At 35.0% G+C, this 12,019-nt stretch overlaps 1 protein-coding gene across 2 annotated transcripts in view; it reads left to right on the top strand.

Moving 5' to 3' along the window:
• SEPTIN14 (septin 14) overlaps positions 1 to 12,019 on the top strand; it is an 81,485-nt gene that overhangs the window by 62,784 nt on the left and 6,682 nt on the right. For both annotated transcript variants that reach the window (XM_079945701.1, XM_079945702.1), the window contains 4 exons: positions 525 to 686; positions 6,777 to 6,873; positions 8,157 to 8,325; positions 10,948 to 11,080. In XM_079945701.1, coding sequence (XP_079801827.1) covers positions 525 to 686; positions 6,777 to 6,873; positions 8,157 to 8,325; positions 10,948 to 11,080 — 561 coding nt within the window. The remainder of the gene's footprint in view (positions 1 to 524; positions 687 to 6,776; positions 6,874 to 8,156; positions 8,326 to 10,947; positions 11,081 to 12,019) is intronic.

Below are 12,019 nucleotides of genomic sequence, written 5' to 3'. Positions count from 1 at the left end.
AAAAAAGTCTACTATTTTTAGGTGGTCTTTGGAAAACACAAGCAGATCTACCTGCAAGGTCATCTAGGTAGAACAAGATTCTACCTAGAAAATGGGACAGTGATTAAGGTGGATTTATGGAGAAGATGATGCAAATGAATGACAGGTAGAAGGACAAAGTTGATCTGTTCTATAATTTTGATGAAAGGTCTCTTCTGACTGTTTAATACTCAGTTTAATAAGAAATCAAATTGATAATGAAATCAAATTGATCATACTTCATTTTGCTACTTACATTTTACTAACTCCAGATGTGTAAGAAAGTTTGAGAAAGAAAATTGAGGTTTCTAAACCTGAATTCTGATTAAAGATTAATCTTCAAAAGTACTGATGATTTTGGAAAGTAATTCTGTGAGGAAGTCATGATAGCCAGTGATAATCTAGTTATGAAAATTTATTGTCAGAAATTGAGGTTTTGACTGTAAATATAACAAATTAATAACAAATCCTCAATGGTGAGATTTTGTTTGCTTCTTTCTTAATAGGTGAACATTATACCACTGATTGCCAAAGCAGATACAATTTCTAAAAATGATTTACAGAAATTTAAGTGTAAGATAATGAGTGAATTGATTAGTAATGGCATCCAGATATACCAGTTCCCAACAGATGATGAAGCTACCATGGACGTGGACACATCAATGAATGTAAGCTTCTAACTACTGAATATCAGTTCTATTTGACAGGTGGGAATGAAAGTATAATTTATAAGTAACAATATTAGTAATATAGTGTCACTTGTATCTGACAAAGATACTATAAATAAGATATTTTTTTCCCAAAAGCCAGTGTGGGAAAATGTTTCACTTTCTTGATTTTGAAAAATGTTTGCTGATAATCAATTCTTTTAAAAAGTGTTTTATTGAGATATAGTTCACATACCATGTGACTCACCTGTTAGAATATACAATTTAGTGAGTTTTAGTTTATTCACAGTGTGTGCAACCATCACCACAACGAAATTTAGGACATTTTTATTTCTCAAAAAGAAATCCCATACTCTTCAGCTTTCTCACCTACTACCTGTCAGCCCTCCTCTCCACCAACCCTAGGAAACCACTAACCAACTTCTTTCTCTTCAGATTTCTCTGTTCTGGACATGTCATATGAATGGAATTATATAATATTTGGTCTTTTCATGATTTTATCGGCTATTAATATGTCTTCCCAAGAGAAAAATTTACTCAGACCCTTTGTCTATTTTTAATTGAGCTTTTGTCTTTTTATTATTGGGTTGTAAGAGTTCTTTATATATTCTGGATACAAGTTGCTTATGAGATACATGATTTGCAAATATTTCTCCCAATCTGTTGGTCTTTCCATTTTATTTTTGGTGTGCTTTGAAACACAAACTTTTTAATATTGATGAAGTCCAGTTTATTTATTTTTATTGTTAGTTGTGCTTTTGATGTCATATCTAAGAATGTTTTGTCAAATCCAAGGTAATAAAGATTTACTTATAAGTTTTCTTCTAAGAGGTTTTAAAATTGTGGTAAAATACACATAACCTGAAATTTACCACCTTAAACTTTTTTAAAGCTTACAGCTGAGTGGCATTATACTTTTACAGTGTTGTGCTACTATCATTGCCACCATCTATATCCATAGAACTCTTTTCATCTTCAAAAACTGAAGCTCTGTAATAAACAATAATTCCCCATTACTCTTTCCCTCAGCCCTATGAATTTGGCTACTCAAGGTACTTCTAGTAGATGGAAATATATAATATTTGCCCTTTTATACCTGTACAAATATTTATTTGAGTCCCTGCTTTCAATTCCCTTGGGTAGTGCCAAGAAGTGGAATTGCTGGATTGTATGGTAATTCTACGTTTAATTTCTTGAGGAACCGCCATACTGTTTTCCATAGTGGCTGCACTATTTTACATTCCCACCAAAAGTGTACAAGGATTCCAATTTATCCACATTCATACCAACACTTGTTACTTTCTGGGTTTTTTTTTTAAGTAATAGTTTATATTAATGGATGTGAGGTGGTATCTCATTGTGGTTTTGATTTGCATTTCCCTGATGATTAGTAATGTTAAGCATCTTTTCATGTGCCTGTTGGCCATCTGCATGTCTTCTTTGAAAAAATGTCTATTGAGGTCTTCTGCCCTTTCTAAAAATTGGGTTGTTTGCTTTTTTTTGATGTTGAATTGTATGAGCTGTTTATATATTTTAGGTATTAACCCCTTATTAGATATATCATTTGCAAATTTTTTTAATTCAGTAGGTTGTCTTTTCATTTTGTTGATGGTTTCCTCTGATGTGCAAAAGGTTTTAAATTAAATTAGATCCCATTTGTTTATTTTTTTTGCTTTTGTATCCTCTGCCTGAGGGGAAAGATCCAAAAAAATATTGTGACCACTTATGTCAAAGAGTGTTCTATGTTCTCTTTTAGGAGTTTTATGGTTTCTGGTCTTACATTTAGGTCTTTAATCAATTTTCTGTTTATTTTTGTATATCTTATGACAAAAGGTTCTAATTTCATTCCTTTACATGTAGCTGTGTAGTTATCATGTAGTTATCCCAGCACCATTTATTGAAGAGACTGTCTTTTCCGCATTGTATATTTTTCTCTCCTTTGTCATAGATTAATTGGCCATATTTGTGTAGTTTTATAACTGGGCTCTTTGTTTTGTTCCATTGATCTACATGTCTGTCTTTGTGTCAGTACCATACTATTTTGACACTGTAGTTTTATAGTATAGTCTGAAGTCAGGGAGTGTGATACCTCCAGTTTTGTTCTTTTTTCTCAAGATCGCTTTGGCTATTCAAGAACTTTTGTGGAACCATACAATTTTATTATTATTTATTCTGGTTCTGTGGAAAATGTCATGTGTATTTTGATAGGAGTTGAATTAAATCTACAGGTTATTTTGTGTAGTATGGACATTTTAACATTATTAATTCTTCCAACCCATGATTGTGGTATATTTTTTTCACTAATTGGTGTCATCTTCATATTCCTTCACCAACGTCTTACATTTTTCAGAGTATAGATCTTTCACCTCCTCTTTTAAGCCAATTCTAGGTATTTTATTCATTTTGATGTGATTTTAAACAGGATTGTTTTCTTGCTTTCTCTTTTTGATAGTTCATTATTAGTGTATAGAAAAGGAACAGAAATCTGTATATTAACCTTTTTATGCAACTTTATTGAATTCATTTATTAGTTCCAGTAGTTTTTTGGTAGAGGCTTAAAAGTTTTCTGTATATAGTATCATGTCATCTGCAAATACTGACAGTTTTACTTCTTCCCTTCCAATTTGGATGCCATTTATTTATTTATTTACATCTTTATTGGAGTATAATTGCTTTACAATGGTGTGTTAGTTTCTGCTTTATAACAAAGTGAATCAGTTATACATATACATATGTTCCCATATCTCTTCCCTTTTGCATCTCCCTCCCTCCCACCCTCCCTATCCCACCCCTCCAGGCGGTCACAAAGCACCGAGCTGATATCCCTGTGCTATGCGGCTGCTTCCCACTAGCTTTCTACCTTACGTTTGGTAGCGTATATATCTCCATGCCTCTCTCTCGCTTTGTCGCAGCTTACCCTTCCCCCTCCCCATATCCTCAAGTCCATTCTCTAGTAGGTCTGTGTCTTTATTCCTGTCTTACCCCTAGGTTCTTCATGACATTTTTTTCTCTGACTGCTGTGGCTAGGACTTCCAATATTATGTTAAATAAAAGTGGTGATAGTGGGCATCCTTGTCTTGTTATTGATTTTAGAGGAAAAGCTTTCAGTTTTCAACATTAAGTATGATTTTACCTGTGGGTTTGTCATAAATGGCATCTATTATGTTGAGATATGTTCCCTCTACACCAACATCGATGAGAGCTTTTATCATGAATGAACGTTGAATTTTGTCAAATGCTTTTTCTACAGTTATTGAGATGATCATGAGATTTTATCCCTTGATTTGTTAATATGGTGTGTCACACTGATTGATTTGCAGATATTGAGCCACCCTTGCATCCCTGGAATAAATCAGACTTGATCATGGTTTATGATTCTTCTTATATATTGTTGAATTTGGTTACCTAATATTTTGTTGAGGATTTTTGTACCTATATACACCTAAGATGTTGGCCTGTCATTTTCTTTCTTTTTTTTTTTTTTTGCTGTGTCTTTGGTTTTAGTATCAGGGTAATGGTAGAGTCGTAAATGAATTTGGGAGTGTTCCCTCTTCTTCAGTTTTTTGGAGTAGCTTGAGAAAGATAGGTATTAGCTCTTCTTTATATGTTTAGTAGAATTCCCATATGAGGCTGTCTGGTCCTGGATTTTTGTTTGCTAGGAGTTTTCTGATTACTGATTCAATTTCACTACTAAATATTGGTCTGTTCAGATTATATATTTCTTCCTGGTTCAGTTTTGGGAGATTATATTTTTCTAGGAATTTATCCATTTTTTCTAGGTTGTCCAATTTATTGGCTTATAATTATTCATAGTATTCTCTTATGATTTTTTAATTTCTGTAATATTCATTGTAATTTCTCCTCTTTCACTTATTATTTTGTTTATTTGGGCCCTCTCTCTCTCTCTCTTTTTTTTTTTTTTTCTTTTTTTGTGGTACGCGGGCCTCTCACTGTTGTGGCCTCTCCCGTTGCAGAGCACAGGCTCCAGATGCACAGGCTCAGCGGCCATGGCTCACGGGCCCAGCCACTCCGTGGCATGTGGGATCTTCCCGGACCGGGGCACGAACCCGTTTCCCCTGCATCGGCAGGCGGACTCTCAACCACTGCGCCACCAGGGAAGCCCTCTCTCTCTTTTTTATAATCAGCCTGGCTAAAGGCTTGTCAATTTTGTTTACCTTTTTAAAAAACAAGCTTTCCATGACCAGGGTCACAAAGACGGTTCAACATAAGCATATCAATCAATGTGATACACCATGTACACCATGCAAAACCATATGATCATCTCAATAGATGCAGAAAAAAGCATTTGATAAAATTCAACATCCATTCATGATAAAAACCCTTACAAAAGTGGGTATAGAGGGAACATATCTCAACATAATAAAAACTATTTGGGCTTCCCTGGTGGCGCAGTGGTTGAGAGTCCGCCTGCCAATGCAGGGAACACGGGTTCGTGCCCCGGTCCGGGAAGATCCCACATGCCGCAGAGCGGCTGGGCCTGTGAGCCATGGCCGCTGAGCCTGCGCGTCCGGAGCCTGTGCTCCGCAAAGGGAGAGGCCACAACAGTGAGAGGCCCATGTACCACAAAAAAAAAAAGCTATTTATGACAGACCCACAGCCAATATACTACTCAACAGTGAGAAGCTAAAGCCTTCCTGCTAAAATCTGGAACGAGACAAGGATGCGCACTCTTACCACTTCTATTCAACATAGTATTGGATGTCCTAGCCACAGCAATCAGACAGGAAAAAGAAATAAAAGGTATTCAAATCAGTAAGGAATAGGTAAAATTGTCATTATATGCAGGTGACATGATACTATATATAGAAAACCCTAAAGACTCCACACAAAAACTACTAGAACTGATAAATGAATTCAGCAAGGTAGAAGGACACAAGATTAACATACAGAAATCAGTTGCCTTTCTTTTTTTTTAACCCCAAATAGTTTATTTTACTTTGTTTTATACTTTATTGAAGCATAGTTGATCTACAATGTTGTGTTAATTTCTGCTGCACAGCAAAGTGATTCAGTTGTGTGTATATATATATATATATATATATATTCTTTTTCATGTTCTTTTCCATTATGGTTTATCACAGGATATTGAATATAGTTCCCTGTGCTATACAGTAAGATCTTGTTGTTTATCCATCCTATATATACTAGTTTGTATCTGCTAATCCCGAACTCCCATTCCTTCTCTCCCCCAATCCCCACCTCCCAGCAACCACAAGTCTGTTCTCTATGTCTGTGAGTCTGTTTCTGTCTCATAGATATGTACATTTGTGTCGTATAGCTTTCAGTTATAAAATAAATAAGTCCTGGGGATGTGGTGTACAACATAGTGACTGTAGTTAATAGTACTGTATTGTATATTTGAAAGTTGCTAAGACAGTAGATTCAAAAAGATCTCATCACAAGAAAAAAAATTGTAACTGTGTGGTGATGGATGTTAACTAGACTTACTGTGGTGGTCATTTTATGATATATACAAATACCAAATCATTATGTTGTACATCAGAAACTAATATAATATGTCAGTTATATCCCAATTAAAAAATACTTTTAAAAATATCATCTGAGAACAGATAGTTTTACTAATTCCTTTCTGATTTGCATTCCTTTTAAAATTTTCTTCTCCATTTTCTATATAGTATTATTTATTAATATGCTTTATGTTATATTTCAATTAACTAATTATTAGAGTTTTCTTAATTTTGTCTTTTAGCTTTTATACTGGAGTTAAAAGTGATTTGCTTATTGTGTTTCAGGGTAAAGATAATGTGAGAAAAATTATATGTCTACCAAAAACTGTTTTCTTTGTATTCCCCACAGCTGAATGCCTTGCTTTAGGCTGTACTCAGTAGGTAGTTTTCAATTGTGTGCATGATCTCGCACAAATGCTTACAGCAATTAATTTGCACATATTTAATGTGAAGTCATAAAATCTGAGGCAAGATAAATCACTTGTTTGAATAAACTTATGATGATATTATTGTCTCTGTTGTTTCCATAACAGAAATAAGATTAACAGAGTAAGTTATATTGGTATAAGGAAACATGATTAAAATTGTACTTACTTTCTAGGAACACTTACCTTTTGCTGTAGTAGGAAGTACAGATGAAGTGAAAGTTGGAAAAAGAATGGTCAGAGGCCGTCAGTACCCTTGGGGAGTTTTACAAGGTAAATGTAACAAAGATGCGCAGGCTTGCTCTGGAATGATTATGCTTAAATATATATATAATTATAAAAATTATATAACATATAACTATAAATATGTAAAACAAAATATTTTAACTTGAGTCAATATTGGTAACTCTTGCTAAACAGCAAATTAATAGTTACTGATAAGGAGCACAGATTCTGTTTCATTTAGGATAATGTTTATTTTGATTGTAACCTATTCTCACGGGAGTTTTCTGGATGGTGCTTTAGGCAAAAATTCAGAAACTGGGCAGAACCTCCTCATTTCCCCCATCTGCTATATGCAGATTATCTCTCTATGCATAAACCATCACATTCAGAATGTTGGAAAGTTCTTTGAACAAAAGAACTCTGAACAACACAGAAGCATAAATATTGGTACTTGAAACATGTTATATAAGTTAATTGCTACCTAATTTATAAAGCATTTTAAAGTGGTCCCTATAAAAAGGGATGGAAAACCATTTTAAAAATAAAGTAATACAATTCATTTTTGGCTAAATTATACCTAGACATTTATATTAGTTATCTAGCATCATGATGAGTTAGAATAGTGTAATAGCAGTCATTTATTGTCTGATTCGTATACTTGTGATACTAATTATTGGGGACTAGTTTCCAAATGTTATTTTCAGTTAATATATTACAAATTTTTAAATTTATGAAATGTACTTAAACACAACATATTTTAATGAATATTACATTTGGTTATAATATCATACACAATGCACAAAGTATTGTGCTCAGTCTTTTGGATATGACAAACACAGTAGAGAGCCATGTGAATTTATTGAGTGATTTTGAAAACTGACTAATTCATTCTCATAAATATGGTGTATAAATATAGTTTAACAACTAAATCATGCATAGTTGTTAAGACCTTTATGTTAGCAGGATTTACTTTAATAAAATTATTTACTTTAGTGAAATTATATTATATTCTTTTTTAGTGCTCTGTAAAATACCTTGAGCATATTCATTTGAAAAATACTAACATAATTATTAATGAAAGTTTATGCCATCTACTAATATTACATGTTATTTCAGTGTTTCCTATTTATTCTTTGGCTAATAAATTTCAAGCAAATTTCCTGGTCTATAAATAAACTCTACCTATAATTTGTATGTACCATATAACCATAGTTACATGGTTAAAAGAATTATAGCTATTAATCTGAACGATCTCTTAGCTCACTCAAGAATACTTAGAAAGTGATAGGGATTGATAATAAGCTTTGTGGCTTTATTATTTTTCTGCCTAGTGGAAAATGAAAATCACTGTGACTTTGTTAAGCTCCGGGATGTGCTTTTTTGTACAAACATGGAAGACTTGAAAGAACAAACCCACACTTGGCACTATGAACGTTATAGGTGCAGCAAACTTCAGAAAATGGGATTTACTGATGTGGATCCAGACAACCAGCCAGTAAGGTGAGTGGAGATCTTGCTCAAACAAGATGACGGGTGACTTAGAAATCCCCTACAACGATGAGATATGATTATTTCGGAATGAGAATAGCTGTACTTCTCACATCCTAAATTGTGTGGTTTTTCATCATCTTCAGACTTAGATGGAGAGTTAGTAGGAGCAACATAATGCAAGGGCTCGTTTATATGCATCCAATATGTGTATGTGCTGAAATGTGTATCCAAAAGAAAAAGTAGATTTTATATGGAACAGAAGCTCAGGAAAGAGATTTGCAAATATTAGTAAAAATTGGTATAAGATGGCAAAGGATATTGAGGATTGGATGGAGGAAAGAGGAAAAGCGGCAGTGTAATGGCATGGTGTTGTCGAATCCAAGTTCACGTGCACGACACACAGTGAGGCCAAACAAACTGAAACATTGGAGTTTGGAGCAGAGAAAGGTTTATCGCAAGGACCTTGCAAGGAGAATGGGTGGCTCATGCTCAAAAGACCTGAACTCTCTGATGGGTTTCAGGGAAGAAGTTTTTATAGGCAAAATTTGTGGGGGAGGGCTGTAGGGTGTGTAACCCTCCTCTGATTGGTTGATGGTGAGGTAACAGGGTGATGTTCAGTCATCAGCCTTCTGGTTCCTACCAGTCTGGGTCTACATGCTTGTGCTCAGTGTGAAATTATCATCCTCCACCTGGGTAGGCACGTTAGTTCCTGTAGAAGAACTCAAGAGATCTGTATCAGATTGTCATACACACACTCCCACCCCTGCCCCAGGAGGAACCAGGTCCAGGACCCCATGCTGCACTATCGTTTCTTTCTGCATTCCCTCACTTTCCTCCCAGTAACTGTTTGAATCTGCCCTTTGGAACTCAGGGAAGGTCTAGGAGGCGGAAAGCCTTTTTCCCACAAACAAGAAAGGGGGTACACGGAAAGGCTTTTATGCCTGGGAGGGTCCCACAACATCCCGCTCGGTTTCAATCTTCCCTTTTCTTTGATATTCCCCCATCTTGAGGGGAACAGGTGTTGGACAAGAAAGGGAATAACATTTTGGATTGGAGAGCTCAATCATAAACTTGGCAGAGAATCTAGGTTTTCGGGGGACTCAGTTTCAACGGAAGTCAAGTGAAAATAGTTTGAGAGCAGGTGTACTTAGCTATATTGAGGAGGAATAGGATTTGTGCTGCAGAAGGATGACAGTGTAGAACAATCCAGTTATATTAGTTACAGTACTTTGAAGGCAACCAGAATTGAACTGGCTATCTTAAATGCATCATATTTTGAAAGACGCCTGGCCTTATTTTAATTATTTTGAGAACCTCATAAATTAGATGTTCCCCCAAATTTTGTTGTCAAAAGATGTGAAGAAGTGTGATAATAAAAAGTGGTAGGAGAAACAAAACATATTTTAAGTGTTTCAAAATGTGAGTACTTACTATATATACACTCTCTATACTTATATTCAATATGGCCCCTCACTTTTTTACATCTCGTGATATAGAAATTTTCATTTCTATACATGAGAGAATATTGGTAAATGTCCTTATATGTGACATAACAATATATATATATATGTATTTTATTGAAGTATAGTTGATTTACAATGTTGTGTTAGTTTCTGCTGTATAGCAAAGTGATTCAGATATATAGAGAGATATAGATATATTCTTTTCCATATTCTTTTCCATTATGGTTTATCACAGGTTATTGAATATAGTTCCCTGTACTATAGAGTAGGACCTTGTTGTTTATCCATTCTATATATAATAGTTTGCATCTGTTAATCCCAAACTCCCAGTCCATCCCTCCCCTCCCCCCTCCCCCTTGACAACCACAAGTCTGTTCTCTATGTCTGGGAGTCTCTTTCTATTTCATAGATAAGTTCATTTGTGTCATATTTTAGATTCCACATATAAGTGATACCATATGGTATTTGTCTTTCTCTTTTTGACTTACTTCACTTAGTATGATAATTTCTAGGTCCATCCATGTTGCTGCAAATACCATTATTTCATTCTTTTTTATGGCTGAGTAGTATTCCATTGTATATATGTACTACCTCTTCTTTATCCATTCTTCTGTTGATGAACATTTAGGTTGTTTCCATGTCTTGGCTCTTGTGAATAGTGCTGCTATGAATGCACAGGTGCATGTATCTTTTTGAATTATAGTTTTGTCTGGATATATGCTCAGAAGTGGGATTGCTGGATCATATAGCAATGCTATTTTCAGTTTTTTGAGGCATGTCCATACTGTTTTCCATAGTACCAATTTACTTTCCCACCAACAGTGTAGGAGGGTTCCTTTTTCCCCATACCCTCCCCAGCCTTTGTTATTTGTAGATTTTTTTAATGATAGCTATTCTGACCAGTGTGAGGTGGTACCTCATTGCAGTTTTGATTTGCATTTCTCTAATAATTAGGGATGCTGAGCATCTTTTCATGTGCCTGTTGGCCATCTGTAGGTCTTCTTTTGGAGAAATGACTATTTAGGTCTTCTGCCTATTTTTCGATTGGGTTGTTTGGTTTTTTTGTTGTTGAGTTGTATGAGCTACTTATATTAATAAACAATATATATGTTTACATGTTTATTTATATTAACATTTTAATATAAAAGTAACACAAATTTCTTTTCAGTTTTCAAGAGATCTATGAAGCCAAAAGGCAGGATTTCTTGGATCAATGTCAGAGGGAAGAAGAAAAGTTGAAACAGAAGTTTGTGCAGAGAGTAAAGCAGAAAGAAACAGCATTTAAAGAAGCTGAAAAAGAGGCAAGTCCTGCTAGTTTGATATAATTTGTATTCAAGTTTAGGTGTCCTATTAAGTTGGAGGTTTTCATCTCGAGAGTTTAGATGATTTTGTTGGAGGATACTTTGCTATTCTTCAAAAAGTAGCTATTTACCATATAGGTTTTGGATACAGCCTTTAAAATTTTGCCATCTGTAATCTTATTTTTTTCTAGAGCATTTGGAGAATTTACTTTTTTTATTTTTTAAACTGAAGTATAATTTGACTTACAATATTGTATCAGTTTTGGGTATACAACAGTGATTGATTTTTTAAAATTTATTTATTTTATTTTATTATTTTTATTTTTGGCTGTGTTGGGTCTTCGTTGCTGCACACAGGCTTTCTCTAGTTGCGGCGAGCGGGGGCTACTCTTCGTTGCGGTGCGTGGGGTTCCCATTGTGGTGGCTTCTCGTTGCAGAGCACGGGCTCTAGGTGTATGAGCTTCAGTAGTTGCGGCACGCAGGCTCAGTAGTTGTGGTGTACGGGCTTAGCTGCTCCGTGGCATGTGGGATCTTCCTGGACCAGGGCTCGAACCCGTGTCCCCTGCATTGGCAGGCGGATTCTTAACCACTGCGCCACCAGGGAAGCCCCTGAATATTTTTATACATTACAAAATGATCACCATGATGTCCCAGTTACCATCTGTCACCATACAAGGTTTTACAATATTATTCACTATATTCCTTATGCTGTACATTACATGCCCATTACATTATTTTATAATTAGAAGTTTGTATCCCTTAATCTCCTTCACCTATTTCACTCATCCTCTAATGCCACTCTTCTCTGGCAACCACCTGTTTGTTCTCTGTATCTCTGAGTCTGTTTCTGTTTTATTATGTTTGTTCATTTGAATTGTTTTTTAGATTCCGTGTATAAGTGAAATCATATGGCATTTATCTTTCTCTATCTGACTTATT

The sequence above is a fragment of the Stenella coeruleoalba genome (genome assembly GCF_951394435.1).
Source record: "Stenella coeruleoalba genome assembly, chromosome: 15".
Taxonomy (NCBI): Eukaryota; Metazoa; Chordata; class Mammalia; order Artiodactyla; family Delphinidae; genus Stenella; species Stenella coeruleoalba.
This window is presented reverse-complemented; position numbering and strand designations above follow the sequence as displayed.